This window comes from Stenella coeruleoalba (genome assembly GCF_951394435.1).
Source record: "Stenella coeruleoalba genome assembly, chromosome: 5".
Lineage (NCBI taxonomy): Eukaryota > Metazoa > Chordata > Mammalia > Artiodactyla > Delphinidae > Stenella > Stenella coeruleoalba.
Window position 1 is genome coordinate 8,474,416 of NC_137150.1, and position 24,390 is coordinate 8,498,805.

General features: G+C 38.1%; 1 protein-coding gene across 5 annotated transcripts in view; it reads left to right on the plus strand.

Moving 5' to 3' along the window:
* SATB1 (SATB homeobox 1) overlaps positions 1-24,390 on the plus strand; it is a 99,586-nt gene that overhangs the window by 56,317 nt on the left and 18,879 nt on the right. For all 5 annotated transcript variants that reach the window (XM_079921788.1, XM_079921789.1, XM_079921785.1 and 2 more), the window contains 2 exons: positions 2,924-3,136; positions 11,191-11,346. In XM_079921788.1, coding sequence (XP_079777914.1) covers positions 2,924-3,136; positions 11,191-11,346 — 369 coding nt within the window. The remainder of the gene's footprint in view (positions 1-2,923; positions 3,137-11,190; positions 11,347-24,390) is intronic.

Here is a 24,390-nt window from a genome sequence, read left to right on the forward strand (position 1 = left end):
ACCTTCAGCACATCCCAGGCAGAAAACCTGCACTCGCTCTAGTTAGAATAATTAAGTGGAAATAAAATGCTTTGCCCGGAAAACATTTCATATGCTCAAATGGGACGTCATGCTAACGTCAAAATATGAGTAGAGAAATTGCTAAATTCTCTCCCAAGTGACCTTCTATCTGTTACTTTAAGCCATACAGGAATGACTCAGTCTCATGTTAGCAAGACTTGATATCATTATGTATTTTTTCATGTGTTGGCTTTCTCACTGTAGTTCTCTGCTGTCTCGGGAAACATTTGTAATGGAAAGAGATGACATTTTGTTATCTGAGATCTCTGAATGTCTAATTTCAAATTTCCCAAATATAATAACATCTGTTTATAGGATCTCTTTTGACCTAAAGTGTTTTGTAAATAGTTGATTTACAATGTTATGTTAGCTTCAGGTGTGCAGCACAGTAATTCAGTTTATATATTCTTATATATTTTTTTCAGATTCTTTTCCCTTATAGGTTATTACAAAATATTGAGTATAGTTCCCTGTGCTATACAGTAGGTCCTTGTTGATTATTTTACGTATGTTGATAGTAGTGTGTATGTGTTAATCCCACACTCCTGTTTTATCCTTCCTCCCTTCCTTTTTGGTAACCGTAAGTTTGTTTTCTGTGTCTGTGTGTCTGTTTCTGTTTTGTAAATAAGTTCATTTGTATCATTTTTCTTAGATTCCGAATATGAGTGATACATGATACTTGTCTTTCTCTGTCAGACTTACTTCACTTAGTATGATAATCTCTAGGTCCATCCATGTTGCAAAAAAAATTTTTTTAATTACTGAACAATTAGTGCAGATAAACGTCTTACAAAGTGCCACATAACTTTCCACTGAAGGCTCACCTTGAGTACATTATTAATTACCATTAGAATTTTCCCGTGGGGAACATATCTTGTTAAGTTTCTGTCACCCATTTGGAATTTTTTCCTTCTATGGTCCGAATACACATAATCCATTTAGTAAATATTTATCAAACACTTACGTGGCAGGCATTGTGCTGGGATGACAAAAAAAGAATATTAGACTATTGTACTCAAGGATTTATAATGTATTTATGTGTACTGTATGTTTCTCTTTCTGTAGAGTTAAGATATATTGCTTTGTGAAATATATCTTTTAATATCTTTAAAGATTTTTTATCCCCATTTGGTAGGGAAGAGTTTAGAGCAAGGGCTGTTTTTTTTTACACCTATTTTCAAACATTGTTTCTGAGACCTGTATTTCTTGGTTTCAACGTGACACATCAAAAACACAGTCAATCTAATTAGTTGGCCTTGCGCAAATTAAATAGCTGGATGATTGACTGCCTGTTTGACTGAATTTTAGTTAAATTGACTGGATGTTTTGCTCATGTATAAACACAGTTGCAACATTACTTGTCAGTATTATAAATGAAAGGACAAGTACCCTTCATTCTTCAGTCACATTTCTTAGGGTGAAACTGGCTTCCCTTGCATAGACCAAATGAGAAACTAAAATGTACTCTTAAGCCCCCGAGCCTATTGGAGGATCTTTTTTAATAGCAGCCTATATAGATCGTTTTTGAAGTGGACACTGCTTTTATATTGTCTGTACCCAACTGTTATCTTGGGGCAATATGCTACATTTTCCTTGAGGAATTGGGAACAAAGCCAGGTTTGCGCTTCTAGGAAACCATGAAAAAACCCCAATGTTACAACGTTGGGGCTTGGTTGTTTTGACATGACACTTTACCTCCCTTTCCCAAATGTACCCTGTTGCCATTTCTGCAGGGTTATTAGAAAGTGAAATTTGCAAATGATATAGAGATCTCCACAACATTTTATTCTGAGCCATATTGTGATAAACTGAAATGTAGAAAGCAAACACGTCTTGGCATTCCAGGCATTTTTTCATGCAGGAGGTTGAAGAGGTAAGGCCTGCTCAGTCCTTATCAAATGGGCAGAAAATGTTTCTAATCCTTGTATTTCATATAAGCCCTTAAACAAAATTGTGGAGAAACACCCATTTTTAAAATGCATTCTTCCAAAAATTAAAGAAGTAGTTAACAATTCTCTGTTATTTGGGGAGGAATACCATAAAGAAGTTTACTAATGGGTTGTGAATTTCTTCTAGCACTATTAAAAATGTTTATTCCTCAAGAAATTTGATTTTTACAGAATTTGATAGTATTCTTTTTCTTGGCATGCTACGATGGAATTTTGCAGTGTGGAAAAGGGGTTATGTATTTCAAATTTAAAGGATGGTTTCTGAAGTTCAAATTTTCAACCTGTTACTCAGAGGTATATTGTATAGCAAGCAGTATAGTTTCCTTAAGCGGTAAATAGAATCACTTGTCATTGACTCCAATAATTTGAAAACCAAGGAATAATGTAAAATATTGCCTGCAAAAACATAGCATAAATCTTAGATGATGCTTTAGTGATATTCTTTTTCCTAGTATGTTACAATTCATTTTCGAGTATTTTCTTTGTAAATCCTACTTCTCTCGAAATGGCTTTGTATCTTTACATATTGGGCTGTTGGCATTCCACTGCCTTTGTCTTGGCAGCTTGAGAACTATACAGTTCAGTGCTGTCGTATTATGAGCATTTCATTTATTCTTAACTTGCCTCAATCCTGTCTCTGTGAAAGATTTCATGGCAAGTTAAGCTACTCAAAAGAAGGAGACCAATTAGGCAGTTGCAGTTTATGTTATATGTAAAGCAGACGCTTAATAAAATTAAGAATACAATTGAGGCTCTCTTCTCTACCACTTCAATTGTAACTAATATATTCCTATGTGGAATTAATGCTTCTGACTGTTCATTTTCTGAACAGAGTGGAGAAGAAAAGGAAAGGTTCACCGCGGGCTGGGCAGAGCATGGGGGCAAGCTCACCCTGTGCCTTTCATTCCCTGCAGGGCTTGCTTTCAGAAATCCTACGAAAGGAAGAGGACCCCAAGACTGCATCCCAGTCTTTGCTGGTAAACCTTCGGGCTATGCAGAATTTCTTGCAGTTACCGGAAGCTGAGAGAGATCGAATTTACCAGGATGAAAGGGAAAGGAGCTTGAATGCAGCCTCAGCGATGGGTCCTGCCCCCCTGATAAGCACACCGCCCAGCCGCCCTCCCCAGGTGAACTCTCTTTTTCCTCCTCACCTTTCTGCTTTTTGTTTTTGTCTAAGAAAAAGAAGAAGTCTAAGGAAGAATCTCAACAAGCATGAGAAAGGTAGATGGATAGGGATTTTTTTTAATAGTAATTCATAGACTTGCTTGAGGAGAATTTGGTCCCAGCTCACTAATTCTGATATAAAAACAAGTAGCTACTAATTAGATAGAGGGAAAAAAAATTACTTTGTGTTGCTTCATTTGGGGGGTTCTTTGGGGGTGAAAAGTCATCTTGAAATGGGATATTTGGCCCTACTACTATTAAGTAAAAAGGTATTTTAAACTCAATAGGGAAAAAAAAAGTAATGAAGTCCATTTTATCCCTGCACGTTTTAGAACCACCATTTGAATAGTAAATAAATAAAAATAAATAATTCCATTTGTATTTATGCTTTCCAATACCAACTGCAGCTGGTACCAATTACACATCATCTCGTTTGTAATCTTTCATAATTAAGTTTAATACAATCCTTGAAGGCAGCTTTAAATGGGGCTGATAAGGAATTCCATCCATATTCCCAGAAATGGGCACATTTTCTATTTTCCAAATTTTTGCACTTTTTAGAAAGGACAGAAGTCACCTGCCAGGTAATTTTGTGTATGCGCATCTGTATTTTTTTTAATCAAGTTTAAAAGGTAGCCTCAAAACTATTATGAGAATTGAGAAGTTAATTTTCAGTACAACTGTTAGATACAAATTTGAGAGTGGATTAGATGTAAGATCCACAAGCAAATATATTTCTTACACATTTAATTTGTGGCCTGTGCAACTCTTAACAATGAGGTCAGCTAAAACGATGGAAAGTAAATATGGAGTACTAATTAAAAGTGCTTATGTAACATAATGTCACAATGAAATTATCTCTTAATGTTAATTTCATCAATAGTAAAAAATGGTCATCCATTTCCAAGTATAGAGAGAAAACTCACTCAACGCTAAAAGTGAAGCTGCCATAGATACTCCATAAATAAGAAATAGACATAATACACAGCCACTTGTGGAGGGTCTTAAACTGCATATTGTAATGTTCTGAAATGATTATTGTTTAGAACCATCCCAAAGGTCCATTTTCTCCATATTATTCAATGAAAATCAATTAAGTTTTAATGTCTATAGGAGCAGACGATAAAGAAGGCATTGCTGTAACTTTAAGAAAGATATGTTTCTCTAAGCAGAAAAGAATGGCACCCAAATACATGCATACATGTCCATCTGCGGACACACACACTTACTGAATCTGATCTGTTAAGCCTTCAATACAATATTTCTTACCAAAAAGAATGAGGAATTCTTTATATACATATATGACTTTTGTAAGAGCGATTAAACAAAAAATACTTGGACTTGACTGAACACTGAGTTTGTGGTGTTTAGAGTTATCATATGTACCATCATTAGTTAATTTTGCTGTTGCAGTCATCATTGGAAGGCCTCTGGGCAGAGTTGTTTTACTTATCACTTAATCTTGCAATACTAACAAAAGAAGGGCTTACTTAAGACCAGTGTGAATTTAAGCGTTGAGCTGCTTCTTTTTTTTTGTTTTAATCTATCCAAATATTTGACTTAGTAGTTCCTTAATATAGCTTTTGTTTTCTAATTTTTCTAGGACTTTAATGCTTTTATTTGTTTTCCAGATATGATTCTGCTTTCCTTACTCATCGTTCTTTGTTTTTTTAGCCAAAATCACATTAATTCTTAATTGTGATATTTATTTTTGTATACTATTAAGATACTCTGGGTTGCTTTCCTATATGTATGTCTAAAGACTATACCTGCTGATAAGTTGGGATAGAAACTGTAATTTATTTTGGCCTGAATTACTGATAAACTGGTTGAGCCACCCTCAGCTGTATGTGTTTGTTCTCAAGAGGGGGTTGAGACCAAGCCTTTAGCTGGAATATTTAGCCAATGATGAATGTACTTAGATACTGTAGATTCTTAGTGAAGGTCTTTCACAGAAAAAAAGTTTCTATTAACACAGTATTATTGGCCATCTAACCACATTCTGAAATGATTATCTGATATGTGTGAATAATTTTATTTCACTGCTTCATAGAGAATCCCTTTGCATTCCTTAATTTTATCATAACAGAGCTCACAACCGGTTTGTTCACCTTTTACCCTTGGACAGCGATTCAATGAATTAAATTTTAGGGAACTTTTAATGTATTAAATGTATTATCAATGTAAAATGAGTACTTAGGATTTGGAAAAACGGGTTATAGAGCAGTTGAGTTAGTACTGTTTTGCAGCAGTTGAAATCCAGTGCTTAACCTGGAACCAATACACCACACATAAGGTTTTCATGTGCTTATTTACAGATGACTAAAATGGAAGGGGTTTAGTAAAGGAGGAGACCACAGGTATAGAAAAGGACTGCAGGATTTTGTCTTTTTATATTTTGCCAGAGAGGAATCTGTGTGAAATCACTGTGCATTTCATTCCCCCCCCGCCCCCCCACAATGAAGATATTCGAAATCTGTTTTGAGACTAGTCTTTGGCTTGGGTTGGACCGGAACAGGATTTCTTTCTAATGCTTGTTGAAGGCAGAGGTCCCTTGTGGCTCTCTGAAGACCCAGGACACCTTTAGGCCTGAGAGACTGGATTATCTTCCAGCTTCTCTGAAGAGTTTAGGTCATATGGAAGACGATTGGATGTCCCTGGGTCCTGCCAGACCAAGGACGTAAACCATTGAGGAACTCAGGTTATAAATCATCTTCAAGAAGGGGCTTCCTTCAGGCCCTGGGTGTTATTCTTAGGAGAACCTCACCAGGGAAAACCTAGGCCAGCCTCAGGAAGCTCTTGGCTGGCTCTGCCTTGGCGAGATGGCTCCTGTGCACTCCTGTCCCTCAGGCTTCGGTAGGGGTAGCCACGCCAGGAGCTTTGTCTTCTGGCTGGGGCAGTAGGCTCCGGGCCAGAGCTGTTGGTTGAAAGCATATTTTCACAATGTCCATGCTCTGATTCAAGAAATATGAATACCTTGCACTTGACAATGATTCACAGTTTTCTCAGCACCTTCACATACGTGAATTCATAGAATCATTATACCAACCTTTTGGTATGAGAAAAATGAGAAAAGTCAGATACTTAGTTTTCAAATCCCCTATTCAGTCGGATGCTCTTTCCCCTACCTCAAGCCACGTCCTCAGAAGACAGACATTTTAGAAAGGAGAAAATGAAACTCAGGGACTCTTTCTGTTTGTCAGAGAGGATGAGAAGTTTTCTTGTTAGGTTAGAAAGAGGAACACATGTGAAATGTTCTTCTGATAGAATACACTGAATATTTAACAAATGGTCCACTTTGGAGGACTTTAGACAGTTGGGCATTTCTGAGGTTGTAGAGAAAAGAGCCCTTTCCAAACTTTGGTGGTAGGAGTATCTGGGAGAAACCAATCCCTGCAAATCTCCATGGCCTTAAAGATTTCTTTTCTGACTATCGCTTAGCAAATTTTCCAGGTGAGTTTACAAGATGAATCTTATTAATAGTAATTAATTATTATTTTCTGGAAGTTGTCTATTGCACTAAACATATCCATTTTAAGTTGATGGTTTCTATCTAGGTGTGCACTTACTATGGATTTATCTGTGTGTTTTAAGATGTGTGACTTTTAGAGTTAAATTAGCAATTTCTGTCTTCATAAGGACCATTTGAAAGCCTATAATTATCAAGTTATAACTTTTACATGAATTATATAATATTTTTTCTTTTTTTAACATCTCGTTATGGCATTCTTTGGTTTCTTCTGAAGATGGGACATTTTATAACAATGTTTTAGAAAATGTACAAAGTTTATGTCAATAGAAGCGATATATAATTAATTTAATCTGGTAGTTGCACACTTCTGTCTCTTTACAACACATTCTTCTATAGTATAATGAAACATAGGTTCAGTTGTGGGCAGGAACTTCACACTTGATAAAAGTTTTATTTGTTATGAATCCCTTGACCAGCTTTATTTTAAGATCACATATGTGCTTGGAAAATACTTCTCATTAATGGTCTTTTAAAAGCTAGAGGACTTTTGAAAGTCTAGATCTGGAAAATAACTAATATGGTTTCTACAAAAGGAAGAAAAGTGTAAAAAGATAGAACCATGATACTCAAAACAGTATTAATATATAAAAGTATGAAAATGTGGACTGTTTTCTATCACCAATAGGAATTCCTCAAAATAGCACGGACTTTTTAAACTAATGATAAAACCATTCCCTACTAAAAATTAGACATTCATGAGCTAGATTTAGCAAAGGGCCACCAAAAAGCAGGTGCAGCATGCCTTAAAAAATAATAAGGATTTTCCCAAATAAAGAAGTCCTATATAACATCATACTCTCAGTGTATTGCAGTGATTCCTAAGATAAGCATTGGTGTTAGACTCAAGTTCAGTTCTCAGCCTTGCCCCGTGGACAAATTACTTAACCTCTTTGTTAGCTTCTCAATTTAAAAATGGGGCAGTAATGTGACATTACCTACTCAGGGCTATTATGCAGGTTAATGTATGTTAACACAAGGCCCAGCTCATAATAAACAACTGATGAATGTGAGTCTCTCTTATTATCATAATTATTATTAAAACTACATCAACCTTTAATTGCATATGGGCATGCCCTCACGCATGTGTGCAGGCATGTGAGCTTGCAGGCAGTTCCACTTGCATCAAGGAAGAGCACAGACGCCAGTCAGGACCACAGTAGAGTCCATTTTGTGTAGCCTGTATGTAGTACATATATAGTACGTATGTAGTGTATATAGTTCATTTTGTAGTATGGGTTGATGAATTCAGCAGCGGTAAAGGAGCAAAAAATTCTCATGGAAAATCTGTGTTTACTGAACAATTGTAGTGAAATAAAAAGCACACCCTAGTGCTACACCCTCTCCCCATGTGGGAGGGTAAATAGCAGAAGCTCCAATTCTTAACTACTTCCCTGGCGCCACCGTAATGATGGAGTGGTACACGCTACCTTGATAAATGCTATTCAGAAAGCAACTGCATTTATTTTACCTCCTGTGCTATTTGCAGAGAAGAGCTGAAGAGTAGTTTGTTTTGCCTGGAATGAACTACTTTATGAATTTTAATGTGTGATATAATATTAAAAGCTAAACCAGGATTAAAGAAGATTTTTTTTGAGCTAAGCTAAAATAGTACTTAGTAGAGTGAGGTATAAAAGATTTTTGTTTCCATTTTTACCTGGGGAAAAATTTCAGCTTTCATATTTTTGAAAAGCTGTCCAAGTCAGTTCCCCTTAAGCAATACCTTGTGTTTAGAGAAAAATGTGGTTCCAGAATTCTAATAGCTTATCTCTAATAAGATGCATATCTGAGCCAACAAGATGATAAGGAAGAGCTTTTCTAAATATTTTTTAATGAGTAATACAGTTTCTTAATATTTTTAAAAGTTGTTGCTCTCACCTTTTTTTTTTTTTTTTTTGCGGTACGCGGGCCTCTCACTGTTGTGGCCTCTCCCGTTGCGGAGCACAGGCTCCGGACGCGCAGGCTCAGCGGCCATGGCTCACAGGCCCAGCTGCTCCACGGCCTGTGGGATCTTCCCGGACCGGACCGGGGCACGAACCCACGTCAGGCGGACTCTCAACCACTGTGCCACCAGGGAAGCCCTCTCACTTTTTTTATTTTTTTGAAAGAACTTTTACAAAGAACTTTTAAAAAGTACTTTAAAAAAGAAAAAAGTACTTTTCAACTTTTGATTGTGTTGGCTACTAGGAGATTTTTCTTTTTTATGATTTAAAGTGTTTGCTTTTTGGTTCAAGTTGTAATTGCTTTATTAAAAAAAGAAAACTTAAACCAAAGAAATTTTTAGAAACAAAATCACAGGGTTGAAACAAATGATTATAACCCACCTCGAAGATAAATTCTTAAACATCATTTTTACAAAAGAATGAAAATGATTTTCAAAACACACAGAAACACCAAGTTTCCAAAGCCTGCCCTCTTAACTGTTGCTAAGCAGATGATACCAAGGAACTGTTTCTTCCAATGCCCTGAACTTCATGCCTCCATTTCCATAACATTCAATGTTCAAAGCGATTGAAATGGCTTTTCTTTTCTCTTTCATTTAAGCAGTGAAAAAAATAGGTATTAAAAGGGACCCCATGTGGTGATCAAATCTATCCTTCGGCCTCAAAGCAAGACCACCCCAGAGCAAAGTTGCAAATCTCAGCAAAGCAACTTTGTAGGCAATTTATGGTAATGCATTAACTCTTCTGGCTCCTAAAGTGGTGTTTAGCAGATTACTGCTTCAAAGCCCTGTGTCTGTGCCTAGTGGCCCCCAGTCCTTAAGATGCCTCTGTGAGTTAGTGCCCTTGCTTACTGGAGTGCAGAGCTGGCAGGGGAAGGCTGAAATCCAGCCTCTGCTCTTGCTGTTTCTGTCTGCGGATTATGTTTTAGGAGAAGCCAGTGAGGCCAGCCAGTGGGTCCCTTGTCCTGCCTCACCTTCTGTGTCCTCACTGGGGGCCTGTGGTCCAACCATTTCCCAGCATTATCCTTTCCGTGCTCCCAAGGGTAGTGTCCAGGTGGGAGAGTCTAGCTGCATCCTCCAGAGGTGAGTTATTTTGCTTACCAGGTAGAAGTTACGAGTCAGAAAGCACATTGTAAAGGAGACTCAGCTTTACTCTCTAAGTGCAGGGAATTAAATGGCTTAGGATAACCTCTGCCCCTCTTTTGATACCAAATATTTGGGGGCAGGGTGAAATAAACATTAGAAGAATTACTGTATGACTAGGAAGGTGTGTCATTTAGTGCCCCCAAATCATTTGTTTATCTTAAAATGAGCTTCATTTTCTGTTGTTCCTAGTGGATGAGAGAAATGGTCCAAGATGGTAAGTTTCTAGAGAATGAAAACCTGGATTCTGTAAAGGACCCTAAGAAACGTGGTCCTTGATGAATCACTTTGCCAGGAGAAATGTGGTCCTGCATCTGGACAACTTTTCATTTATGTTTTCATCAGTTTCCCAGTAAAAAGCAGCTACATGGTTCATACGTGAATTTCCCAGGCTGGTTGGTTCCTGTAAATGCTCAATAAAGATCAAATTTTTATTTTAAAGATTTAAAGTTTTAAAGATTGTTTTTAAGTTTTGAAGATTAATCATGGTATCAATAAATTCTGAGGTTGATTTTCCCCCTAAATTTTGTGGCATTTTTCTGCAGCTGTCTGCTTATCATTATTACCAAAGGCATTTATATTAATTTCTCACTCAAGATTATACATTTTGAATATATCTGTAAGTCACTGTTTATATATTTTGTGTAACTTGCAGTCATGTTCTATTAAATATTGTGAAACTTTTTCTTATTGTCTGGTTCCACCAGTCAAAAGGAAAGAGTTATATACAGCGGTGCCAGGAAATGATGAAATAATTATACAGAACAGCTTGGACATGCATGTGTAAAATGCAACCAGCCTTTATGATAATTAAGCAAGGCACTCTACCTGTTTCATGGATGGATAGAAGATTTAAATGTGCAGCTCTGCAAATGGCTTTGTTATAGAAGATTTTTTAAATGAAACATAAGAGGAAAAGGCATTAAAAAAAAAAAGAGTCTAAAATTAAAAAGGCCGTAGTATGTAATAGCTATTAGTGATGCAATTGTCTCTTAGGCATCGGGTACCCAGCGAAGATAGAAGATACAGCCCTGTGCATTATGATTTTAATTGTGAATTTCCTTTGTTAGAATTGCCGTGGAAGGTAATTGGGAAACAATTAGTTTAGGGTTTTCAAGTCTTTGAAACTATTGCATTTTCCAGAAAACTTACTTTATGGCATTATAATTCCTGGTTGTCAGCCGGCAGTTGCTGTCGTATTACAGCTGCAGTCACCTGTGACACTATGACTTCCTTAACGTAAGCAATCTGATATCCAGCTAAGAACTCATGTTGAATGACCGCATTGTTGATCACCTTGATCGTAAAAGGAGCAACAGTATCCAGTTTGGATGCCGAGCCTGAGAAGCTTCAAAACAGTTTGGCCAGTGGAAAATGACAGGCATGTTCAAAATGTTTTGTAGGTGAAAACAGCTACCATTGCCACTGAGAGGAATGGGAAACCAGAGAACAATACCATGAACATTAATGCTTCCATTTACGACGAGATTCAGCAGGAAATGAAGCGCGCTAAAGTTTCCCAAGCTCTGTTTGCAAAGGTGGCAGCAACCAAAAGCCAGGTAAGAGCCTCTGTTAGGCCTGGAGAACGTTTATCTGCGATGCCTGTGAAAGTTCCTTCGAAGGGGTGTCTATTTGCAAGTTGAACTTGCATCCCTGAGAGGTCACGGTTTCCAGGATTATTGACAGAGCTCATGACGAAACAGAGTGTTCAGATTCAGGGAACAGAGACGCTTGGTTGTGTTTCCTCCAACAGCTACTGTCCAGACCACAGATTTCTCAGGAAATCCCTGAGTCAGTTAATAGTTGTTTCCAGAAGAGTACTGTAATGTATAGGAGGTTTCTCCATCTGGTCTATTGTAGTGGAACAAATAACTTGAATTATTATTATTTCATTAGTACTTAGGTGACCTTGATTTCTATCCTAAAATACTACGAGCGTTGTATTTTTTTTCTGTTCCAACTCAGGCATCTACAACTGTTAGGTGTGCTTATTAAAACCAAGTGACACACACACACACACACACACACACACACACACACAGCTTTGTAAAATAATGATTTTAGTTATATATATATGTATATATGACACACAAATTTAATTACAATTAGAAAACTTGTCTATATCTTTTGAATTATAAATGAATCGAATTGAATGGAAAAAGTGGCAGGTCCCTACAAGACATAACGAAGGACAGATAATGCAGTCTTTTTGTCATATATTGATAATTTATGTTCATCAAAAGTAGAGTCATCTACATCAACAAGCTCACAGTTATCTACAAACCCTTGTTCAAGGCCGGGAATACTTTTTAAAGGACCAGAAGAATACCGGTCTTGTCCAGTATAAGTCTTGTCCCCTTTGCAGAAAGATTTGATAACACTATCAAAGTGAGATTGAGAGGCAATCAGGGAAATTTTAGACACATATATTTCATTATCGTTAATGAACCCTCCTTTGTAAAACAGCCTGGCTGCTGTCAGCCTCTGATAAAATTATACAGTCCTGAGACTATTTACAATGTGAGGTATTTACAATACAGTACTTTCCTTATTAGGTTTTTCTGAAATTTCACTCTAGCAACATTCATAGTGGTCCTTGATGGGAGTTTTGCTTGAGAAAAGGTGGTTCTCGTTTAAGTTATAGGCTGGCTGGAAATACGTAAGGGATATCTTGGAAATGTTATATAAAAATGATTAAACTCAAGCTGTGGACTGTAAAAATTATAGCTTTATAGGCCACATGCCTGCGTACCCTTCAATCACTGTCAAAGTGATAATTTCTACAATAATATGTTTCTTTTATTGTGAGATTCTAAACATCAAGTGCTGTTTAAACATTAAACTGAATTGTTTATGTTAGTGCCATACTCGGCGTGTCATACATCAGGCCACCGTAATCTCTCATGGAATGTAAAATTCTGTCATGAATCATGGCTTGTATATCGGAAATTACTGTAATTTTGATTGGAAATTACAGGGCTCTTGAAATGTTTCTAATTATGATAGAATGTCAGAGCCGCTTCAAACCTGTGTGCTTCTTCAGATGTCTTCATTTACATGCCAAGACTAGGCATTAAGGAGAAATGTCCTGTTCGCACATCGCCCCTCACCCACCCACCCTGCACCTTCTTCTTTTGGCTATTTAGTCTAATTAGGATGAGGATCTCATATTTCAACATAGTTTATCCTGCTTTTCTTTCTGATTCTGCATCTCTTCTGACCTTTCCAATTAAATTATCAAGAATAACAGACTGTCTTCTTACAAGGCCAAACACTTTCCCCCAATCTCCAGAATAGATAAACAGAGAAACTAAACATGCATTATTGTGATAAGGGGCAGCCTTAAAACCAACAAACAAAAATAGAATATTAAAACTTTGGGGTAAGTTGGCATCTGTCATATAATCACCACCACCCTCCCTCTCCTTTCTGACGAGCGCATAGCTCCTTCTGGCTAGCAGCGTTTTTGCTACCTTCATTCTTTCTTTCTTTTAAATGATATCCACAATTCTCCCCTCCTGGGCTGAGTACTGATTTGGGAGCTATTCAGACAGTGGTAGCAATGGGTTGGTAATGTCATGTGAGTGATGTTCTAAGGGTTTTTTTAACATCTTTGCTCTTTGGACTCCTGTCCTACGAAGCTCCCCATGAGTCACTTTCAAAGATGTCAGTTGCCAACTTCTGTGTATCTGCCATGATGGTGTGTTCCCCAGAACCCCCAAAGCTGCTAGCTCATCTCCTCATTACTGGTTGAAAGAGATTCCAGGGGGCCAACTGTAGACTACTGGGGTCCAGCAGACCATTAACTTTCATTCCCTCACATAGTTATTCCTAACTACTAATTTACTGGAACTTCGTTAAAAAGCGTTTCTGTAGCTTTCTCTTAGCTGTTCAGTTTAGATGTTAGCACTGCCCTCTTTATGAAAATCTAAAAGTTGATGATTACTGAAAAATAAGTCCAAAAACTGTATATATCCCTAAGAGAAGAGATCTAACTTAACGAGGGCAGGTAGTCCATTGACTTAAGTTCTGTTCACCTGCCATGATTTTTTGTGAAGGAAATAGAAAAACTAGAAAACAAACCAAAACCAAAAAAAAAAAAAAATCTTCAAATCCAACGTACCTTTCTCATGGTCAGAATTCTTAACTTGCGCAAGAGTTGTTTATGCCTTGGAGATAGGTGCCAAGGCTTGTCAGCATGGGCAGAGGTCCTCCCAAATGAAACACGTGTACAGTGTGCTGGAGCCATTTTATCTCAACTGGTCCAGCCCCATCTGCTTCTGTATCTCGCCCTGATTCTCTATGTTGGCCTAACATTCACTACCTTTTTTGTGCTAGACCCCGTCCTGCATTATATATTATCTGCATTTAGTTCTCAGTAACCCTGTGGGCTGTAACATTGATTTCCTCATTTTACACGAGGGTTACTTGACTGAAAAGTAGGAGAGCCAACCCCAAATTCTGCATCTCAGCATCACTATTTTAGTGTCTCCTCAGGGTTCCAGGCAGCATCAGGACCAAAGGAAAGAGGAATTAAGAATGCTGGACTAATTGATAGTGGAATGGGAGGGGCTTTCCTTTCTTCACTGACATATTCATGGAATATGGGTTCTTGCCAACATAGGGCCCTTAGAAGCCAAGCTTTTTCACGTCTGTTTGGGGTTGGGGTGTAGGGAAGGGTACATGGTGGAGGACTCAAAGGACACGCTATGGTCCAGGCTGAGTCACTGCTGTTCTGGTATTGGGAAATGATTTAACCTTTTTGACCCCAAGATTTCTTTTAACATGGGAGGAGCTCCCATGCTGTCATGCATGCAGAAGAGCTTTTAGATTTACAGCACTGTAACACAAATAGATAATGTCTTACAATGTGCTAAGCAAAAGACTCGGACCTGCACACAGAGTGACTTATTTATTATCTATTTTTGTATCTCAAATACTTTTTATTTTACAAAGTAAAGCTTTAGGTAAATCCCTGAATGGCAGAGAGCAGGATTATTTTGAAAAGATAGTACAGCCCCAGAATGTGGTGGAACCAGACATGTGTAGCTGTGGTCTGCAATGACTAATGCACAAAGTATTTTCAGGAAAAGAAACCAACTTTTCAGATCCCACCATTTCACATGTATTATACTTTCTCTTCGATGAGTAATAGAAATGAAATTGTTTTTAACGTTAATAGAAATGTCTGGGTAAAGTATGCAACTGCAAACTTTAGAAGGTAGGCTACTTTTTGTGCTTGGGTAGGAAAGCAGGCTAACGCAGACTTTAAAAAGGTGATATGCTTTAAACATAATGTGAATCGCTACAAATGAATACACTGTATACTGTGGGTATTCAAACAAGCAACCTTTTTTTTTTTTTTTCTTTTTTTTTTGGTACGCGGGCCTCTCACTGCTGTGGCCTCTCCCGTTGCGGACGCGCAGGCTCAGTGGCCATGGCTCACGGGCCCAGCCGCTCTGCGGCACGTGGGATCCTCCCGGACCGGGGCACAAACCCGCGTCCCCTGCATCGGCAGGCGGACTCTCAACCACTGCGCCACCAGGGAGGCCCACAAGCAACCTTTTTTCCAAGTGAATCATATTAGAATTTTATCAAACATTTAGTCTGATAACATTCAAATAATTATGAGAGCAGAATTCACTAATTTTACTGTTTAAAAAAAAATAGTTGATTTGGGTAATAGCCATTACGGTATCAAGGTTCAGTTACTGTTCAGTGGTTATAGTGTTTTCATATGGGAGACGGAAATGGAATTTTTTCCTTAATGGTGGCAGATGTTGGAATCTAATTTTATTCCGCAACAAACCTCCTGAGAGCTCTGAGACTTAAGGTGTATGTCCAGCAAGGGGACATTAGCAGTGCCGTAGGCCTTGCCTTGTACATCGAATTGTTACATTGATTTTCATGTTTGCAGAGGTGGAGCTCGCAGATACAGTAATGCAGTCAGAATAAAGGGCTTTTCCAGAGCGGCTGCATCCCCACTTGCGTTTAGAAAATGATTTCTCTCTAGTGCGTTATTGAACAGGGTATTTCTTTTAGGTAAAGCAGCTAGATGATGGAAATTCTATTTGACTGAACATGCTTTTCAATAGAATCTTTCGCAGTCTCTACCTACCAGTCCTGTAGTTACTGGTCTCTTTGGCTGCAACAACTTCGACTGCTTGATAGGTGTGGTTTTTTGCACTAAAAAAAGAATTTCTGCCTCTGTGAAGATAGCACGACCAGTAGAAGAGACCAAATAATTCGAAGCCTTTTGCTTTCTTCCATCTACTTTTCAGACACTTCTGTCATTGAGATTCAAGACCTCTAGGATGGGAGAGAGAGGGGAGAGTGAAGGAGAAAGAAGAAAGCTTTAGTGCCCTTTGGGGTTGTAGGTAAAAAAAAAGAAAAAAGCATCTTCAGATTCGGTAATTCTTAGATGGTGATGGGAATGCCTTAAATACGAGTAAGACATGATATGTCACAAATCATTAGAGGTAGAAATAGGGCTAAGAATGTCATTTTCATTGCTGGTTATAGGAATCTACAGTGATAAAATCCAGGAAAAAAAAATCACGGCACCATGACTGCATTCTGTATTCTAGCATGTCAGTGAAGCCATCTTTTATTTTGTTAGCATCAAATTACACTTCACGGACACTACACTTTGAAGCCCTGTGCTGATTCATTTTTTTGGAATGTTCACATAACAGACTTCACTGCAACACGATTTCACCTGTGTAGCCTCCTGTTTCAGATCCACAGGAGGCCCCTGCAGATTTGCGAGTCACGGTTCCGGTTATTTCTGGTGTCACATGCTTTTCTAGCAGCCTGTGGGAAGATCTTTACATCGCGTCCTCAGAGCCCCTTCTCTTGGGCTAATAGAGTTGCCTTCAGCCAGCATCTAAGGCGAGAACTGCCTCTTCATACATTTTCCATCTAGTGCCTTATTTTATTTTACTTTATCCATTTATTTATTTACTTTTTACTGGGTGGGAGGAGATCCTGGGGAGATACAGGTTAGGTTTCCCTGGATCAGCTTCCGGGAAGAAGGAAGAGGCCAAAGGAATGCTTGAAGGGAGAAGAGAAGTAAGACAGCCCAGCGTGTAGCATCTCAGGACTGCCTGTATTCAGGTTTACCTACATTTGGGGAGGGCCCGGTGCTGCCTTCTTGATAAAGACGTGGAGACCCGTCCATCTCCTATTTAAGGTGTTCTGTGGGAGCTATCTCTAAAAATCCCTTCTGTCTAAGTATTGGGAATCCATGTTGAATTTAGTTTTCTGCAGTGTAGACCTATCTTTATGTCTCTAGTGGTTGCTCAACAGGACTTTTGAAATTAATGGCTTTAAATACATAAACATTGACATAATCTAGCGGTTTAAAGGTACATGATTGTGTTATACGATGTTTTAAGAACTAAATTTGTGAATCTGAGCCCTTTCCACATTTCTATGTTATAAAAACAAGCATATGTTTTAATTAATCTAGGGTTTGACCAAGGAGGTTCAAAATTATTAAATAGAACATGTACTTGCCGATCATACCTTTGGCTAAAAAAAATCACGTAATGGGGTGTTTTTCCCCCAGGCACTTGATATTGTCTATTGCAGCAAGTCGAACCGAAACTTCCTGGTTATCTTATTGCCACCTTCAAATTATTTAAAAATTTGTTTTCCTCTAAAATTTGAAATTCGGTAACTAGAGTGATATGAATGCATCTTCCTCATTCTCCCATTTAATAAGTTCACTGTAACAAGTAGAGTCATAACTCATTACGCCCAGTTTCTCCATCTTTCAAAAAATGTCATAGGAAAATATTAGTCAAGATTTGAAAAGAAGCAGTTTGTGAATATTGAGCCAACTCTCTAAAGAGGGTTATCACGTGAGGAAGTTCCGGGAAGGTGACCCCAGGAGTGGTCCACTTAGAAGCAGACCAGTGTAATTAATGCATTCTAAAGCATGAGTATAGCAAGTACATATTCGTAGAATCTGCTTTAATCTGAGGCCACCTTTTGTCCGAAAATGTAGTATAAGTTGAAAACTGTGGACTCATAATATCCTATGAAAGTTCCTCTTTTTGGAAGCCCTTCTATAATCATCTTTGACAATTGAAGAGTTAAAGTTCTTCAGGACAGGATCCGGTATCTACAAAATGGGAGTAGGGAAGAGACCAAATCCATGGGGTTTTTTGTTTTCTTTTACATCTTTATTGGAGTATAATTGGTTTACAATGGTGTGTTAGTTTCTGCTTTATAACAAAGTGAATCAGTTATACATATACATATGTTCCCATATCTCTTCCCTCTTGCGTCTCCCTCCCTCCCACCCTCCCTATCCCACCCCTCTAGGTGGTCATAAGCACCGAGCTGATCTCCCTGTGCTATGCGGCTGCTTCCCACTAGCTATCTACCTTGCCTTTGGTAGTGTATATATATGTCCATGCCACTCTCTCGCTTTGTCCCAGCTTACCCTTCCCCCTCCCCATATCCTCAAGTCCATTCTCTGGTAGGTCTGTGTCTTTATTCCTGTCTTACTCCTAGGTTCTTTATAACATTTTTTTTCCCTTAAATTCCATATATATGTGTTAGCATATGGTATTTGTCTTTCTCTTTCTGGTTTTAACTCTTAAGTAGGAATGAATTTCAAAACGGAATGTCATTCAGTTAAACTTCACACATAATTATAACACTGATTTCGTTCTTTCACAAACTACCAAGTGAAAAGACAGAGTGTTTCTCAGAAGTCTCAACAGTTGTCTTTTATGGTTTGGGTAGTAAAGGTAGGTTTTATTTTAGCTTTATCTTCTTTTTCCCTCGTATGAGAAATGAAAATAAAAGCCCCGTGAAATGAATGAGCTCTAAAAATGCATTTATGCAAAATGACAGTAGAAAAATAGCTCTGGAAGAAACTGCACTGTTAAACTTTCACATCAGTGAAAGGTACTAAAAGAGGGATGGAAGAACTTATGTTGGTAATAGGAATCTGATGTAGAATTTTTGGGCCTTGCAAGACCTGCACCTTAAAAAGTAACCTTTGAGATTATTCATTTTTATAACTGTAGTTGTTATGCTTTTGCACATGCAGTTCTTTTGCGTGACAAAATGACACAACTAAATCATAGACCACCCATTTATATATATAAAATATACATATTAAAAATGTTTTATTTATAAATATATATATTTATATAAATATAAATACATAAAACAAATAAATATAAATAAATTAAATAAATATATTTATATATCATATAAATATAAGATATATATGTATATTTTATATATATATAATATATATGTATTTTAGAGATTAATAGAAATATAGTCACTTTATAATTTGTCATTAAATACCTTGAAAAAATATAAGCTCCAGTCTGCTGATGGCGTCGCCGTACAATTGCTAAATTGATGAAGTTGTCCCTTTTCTAAGACCTAATCTACTTCTGTTGTCTGGTCATAGAGAATCTGTTCTCCTCTGATTTCTTGCTTCAACCATTCCAGTGGCCTTTTGTGTAATTTTCTTTTTTTTTAAAACAATCCCCTTTTCAACCCGTATGCCTCAGGAATTGGGTGGAAACACACTGTTTCATAAACCGCCAGCCTCCTCGGCTGCCTCGGTGCCTCTGATTCTGTAAATCAGATCATAGGCAGCATGCTGTCGTATAATAAGGTGTCTGATCCTTATTACCAGTTTGTTGATGCACAGGCTCCTTCAAATTGACCATTGCAACACATGGTTTCCCCTGAAACTAGCTGTGATAATTAGCGTGGTTCTAATGAGACAGAATGTCACTGATCTTGTGCTGAACTGTCGAGTCTTGATGCTACGGATGGGAACTGTCAGAGCCTGCCATCTGTGACAGCGCTTGGCGTATTCCGGTGGCAAGGTAGAGCATGCTCAATAGACTAGTTTCAAACAAATGGCCCTTTTCTTGACGAGGGCTCTGTGTTCTGTTCAAGTCAAGAATGTTTGCCCCAACTTCAGCCTACGCCAAAACCCATTTTGAGATCCAAAGGGGAAGAAATATTTAAACCTCTGTTATATGTTACAAAAGAGAGGACTCTTTTGTTTAGCAGGTGAATTTTAAGTGGCGTTCCTTCCCTTGGGCTTTTTTTTTTTTTGGCCTCTCCCAGTGGCCCCATATAGTCAGTAAGGCAGTCCTGGAAGAGCCTTTCCCCCAATTTTCAAATTGCCTTGTTTAAAAGAGATTTGTTAGGGAGTTGGGCTGGCTCGTCATGATGGAGCAGTCAGATTTAGCAGAGAGAGGGGAAACGAAAGGAATAGTTGAGAGTGTGTCTAGGAATACACAAGTTGAATAGCAGAATGAAGATGGACAGGAAGTTAGATCTGTAGGCTCCAGAGAGAAGTGGAGATTTTTTTTTTTTTTTTTTTTTTTTGCTAGAGTACAAGTCCAGCGCTGCTTATCATTCCAAAATATGCTTTGTTGCTTTTTATTTCCTCTTCTCTGGCAGACCACACAGGGCTTGTTCTGAAGAACATTTTCACTAATCTGATCAGGCAGCCAAATACGCCGGGAAAACTGCTTTAATGATCCCACTAATTACCTCAAGTCAATATGAACTGTATTATTAGACTGAGGGAAAATATTCCATTAGGTCTCCCCCTTGGGAGTTCCTCCGCTTTGTGATGTCACCGAAGCCTTCACCCTCTCGCTTGTAATTAATTTTATTTACACACGCAGGCACGCACAAGGTCACACCTGCACAACCGGCGCTGGCCAGGGAGCTTGTGGCACTCGGGCTTAATCAGATCTGTCATAATTACCATTCTGCATGTTTCTGACACACGCTGTGAAATATTTCAATTTAACTGCCGCTACCAGCACAACCAGATGTAGTGCGAGTGTGGCTGCATTGGAAATATTATTCCTCAGGATAAACTCTCTCCTCCTCCTCTTTTCCTTCCTCCCCCCCCCCCCCGCCCCCAATTTACAGCTAATGTAGCACAGAAGCTGATGGGTCCTGTAAATCTTGAATGCAGCGCTAGATTGATAACAGGCGATTAGACAGTTTAACCACAAACAGCTTGTTCATTTTTCACAAATGAAAACCACATGTGGTGTAACTAAAATTTCAGGCCCTTTTTTTTTTTTTCAGAGTTGGGGTCTGTATGTGTGTGTGTTGGAGATGTGCTTAAATAAAAATAAAATGCAATGGAATGAAGTGTCTAGAAAAATGGAGAAGTTGCCTAGTTTTTTTCCAGGTGATTTTATCAAAACCATCATCAAATTCCATGTTTTCACTTTTGCCAAAACTCGAATGGGAAAAAGATGGTACTCTCCGTTTCCTTTTTTTGGTACAATTTTTCTTTTCTCTCTCTCTCTCGCTCTTTTTTTTTTTTTTTTTTTTTTTTTTGTATGGGAGGGATAATATCCTTGGAGTCTCTGCCTTTTTTATTTTGTCAGTGTTAAGCCTTTTATTTGAACATAAATTTTGAAAGAATTTCTACAGTGGGCATATGCAGTTTTTTAATGGACGGTTTCCCTTATTTTTGTTAATGAAAAGTTGTTAGTTTAGGTGTGCTGGTCATATCCCAGACAATCCCAAAACAAAAATGGACCCAATCAAAAAATTTATTTCCTAGAGAGTTGTGTTAATTTGCAGAATCAGTTTGAAAGGTAGAGTTGAAAACCAGTGAATTCTGTTGCTGCAGAAATAGTGGAGATAACCTGGCAGAAAGTGCAGGTGCAGGGTAACCATATAAGGCCAAAGTTATCACCAGTCTCAGAAGAATTCAGCCATAAGAAAATTAAAGTATTGGAGCCATAAGAAGGCAAATAAGCTGGTGGAAAACTAAAATTAAGAGAGGAGAAAGGAACAGGATCATTGGTGATTTAGAATCGTACCTCTAAAGAAAGCTTGCAACCATCCACTTTAGAGAACATTTAAAACATAGATCAAGATAATTAAGTGTCTTTTAATGCCAAATAAAATACACTCTCTCTTTTTATCTTTATTTTTGTTTTACTACTAAAGTTATGAGCCTCGTTTGGAAGCTTCCTAAAGTTCTGTGGTGATTCCTGTTACTGATAAGAGGTACCATTCCCCATAGAATAGCAGATTTTTCCCCTTTATTTCCTTTCCTTAACCATTTTTCCCTCTTCCTTATTTCCTCACATTAAAAAAAAAACTTCCCAATTTTTCCCTGTTTGCTTAGTGTTTGCTCCATAATATCTTCCAACTTTGAAATTTAGCATTTTTCTGCCTATTCATATTTTCTTCTGGCCTAATATCACTTTAACGGAAAAGAAGTTATTTTCTTTTTAGTTAGAATCCCTCTTTCATCTCAGCTGCTAAGCAGTTTACATGATTAATACCAAATTATTAGGTCAGTTTCTTCGAACAGTCTTAATCTACCTTTATAATCATTTTGCAAGATACAGTTATTGTGGAAGATTTGATTCAAGCCTCACATCACCTGTCACATCACTGTTGCGTACAGATATAACCTCAGAATCCTTCTTAGCACAGAAGTGAAAGCACCCATTACTAATCAGTGAGATCCACCCACAATGGCTTGCTGTCACTTTTTATTTAGGATTCCCAAGAAGAGGTTTGATACATATAGTTGTATGGGAATGAGTCCAAGAAATAAGAAAAGTAGAGGTTAAAAAAAAGTACAGCTTATGACTTCATTGCTCCTGCCCTTGCTTTAATGACCCTGAAGATTTTGCATAGCTACTTCAAGATAGGTTAGTCAGCATGCAAATTGAATCACATTTTGCAGTCATTGGTAACACTCGCCACTTAAAGGAAACTTGCCTTGTTTTTTTTGCAAGTGAAAGATTTCATTTATAACCTGAAAAATCATCCCTAGCTTTCCACATTTGCAAACTTTAGTTTTCATGTGTTAGGATTATCTTTGTGTCTAAGCACACCTGTAGATACAAAAGGAAAGATGAAAGAGAACCAAAAAAAAAAAAGAATTGCTGTTTAGGGATGCTGGGGTATGTGTGAAGTTTGAGAATATTCAATATTTTGAGTATGAGGGAAGAGCATGTCTTTCCATTAAATTTAATGAGACTACAAGAATCTCATTATTCAAGGAAAATATTGTAATTTTCTTTACGGACCCTGCTGGGTCCCCGTCTAACAAAAGGACAGTTTTCATGTAATCTGTTAGCAAGTGCCGGTGAAGATTCGGTTGAAAAGGAATTTATAAACTTGATCCTGCCTTTCAGCTCAGTCCATCTTTTTCAGCCACTCTGCAATCGCTCTTCTCCACTGCTCTCAGATCCTTAGGAAAATGTACAGGAAGGAGAATTAGTTTCTTTGAATACTTTCTGCTCTTTTCTTTTGGACCCACTGCATTTTTCATCAGCATTGTCGAAGTCATCAATATCGTCTGTTAGTGTAGCTCACATTTTTATTCCAAGCTGAAAGGAAGGGGAGGGCATGGTTCCTGATTATCTACATGAGAAATAGGATTGTCCATAAAGTCACACGTGGTTTATATAAGAACTTGTACATAAACTGCATCTTTCAGAGAAAGCATTGAGGATTGGCAAAGAGTGGGGGGTGGGGGTCCCAATTTCCTGTCTACCATGTTGTGGATTTCCCTGGGCAAGTTGCTTGACCTTTCAGGCTTCTAACTTTCCCTTCAGGAAGGTGACATAGATTGGGTCGGACTCTGTAATGTCCCAGGCAGTTCCAGGTTCTGTGAGTTTGTTGCTGAAACAGGTGCAGAAGTGTGAAAAAGGATGCTATTTTGACGGAAGGTCCTGCTGACAGGTGTGTTAGTCTGGGAATGAGTCACAAAGGAGGCAAGGTTTTGAATAATGGAAGGGCTTAGTTTGTGGGGACAAAGTGCTATTTTGAGGTCTGTAGCCCAAAAGGGTTATTTATGAGTGGCATATAGTGAGGAGAACTGATTGTTTGCAATCCAGGGTATGAACTCCATGTTACACAGTGTGAGATGAGCTCAAGATTGATAATGATCTCATCTGCAACTCGTTGCTAGAAAACTGGAAGATCCCCCTCTCTCATCAGGGACGTAGCAAAGTCAGGACACTATAGAGAGGAGGTGAGCTTCATTCAGTTGGGCGTGGGCTTGGCTTACTACGTGGTGAGGTAGTGGTTGCCAACACCACATGACTTAGAGATAGCTAAAGAGTTTCCCCCTTTAACATGTCTTTTTTGGGTTTTTAACTGATGCCTGAAAGTCCACCTTTAACTTCTCATTTTGGGGGATTAATGCAAGTTCTTCAGAGGCAGGATAGCACATCAGAGAGGAAAAAATAGACTCAGTCCGTGAGAAATCACAGGTTTGGAAGAGGTTCGTGAAATGGAGAGTAAACCAGGAGGAAGAAGCAGGGAATGGCTGCTGATGTGAAGGAATATCTTGAAGCCCATATTTGCAGTTTGTCATTTGGTACCTGTAGCAAGCGTGTAATAGCTGCTGAGGAGTGCCCGTCCCCAAGTGTGTCCTTTAAATGTTTACCCATTTTACTCCTGGTACCAACACTGGGCTACTTGTCAGGGTGTTACTTGGCTGGTTCATTGATGGAGTATTTGGTGGTTTAAATGCAATGCAGATTAGGTAAAAATAAATTACTTTCAATACGGTCAAGAAAGTGAAGGCTATAAATAAAATATACATT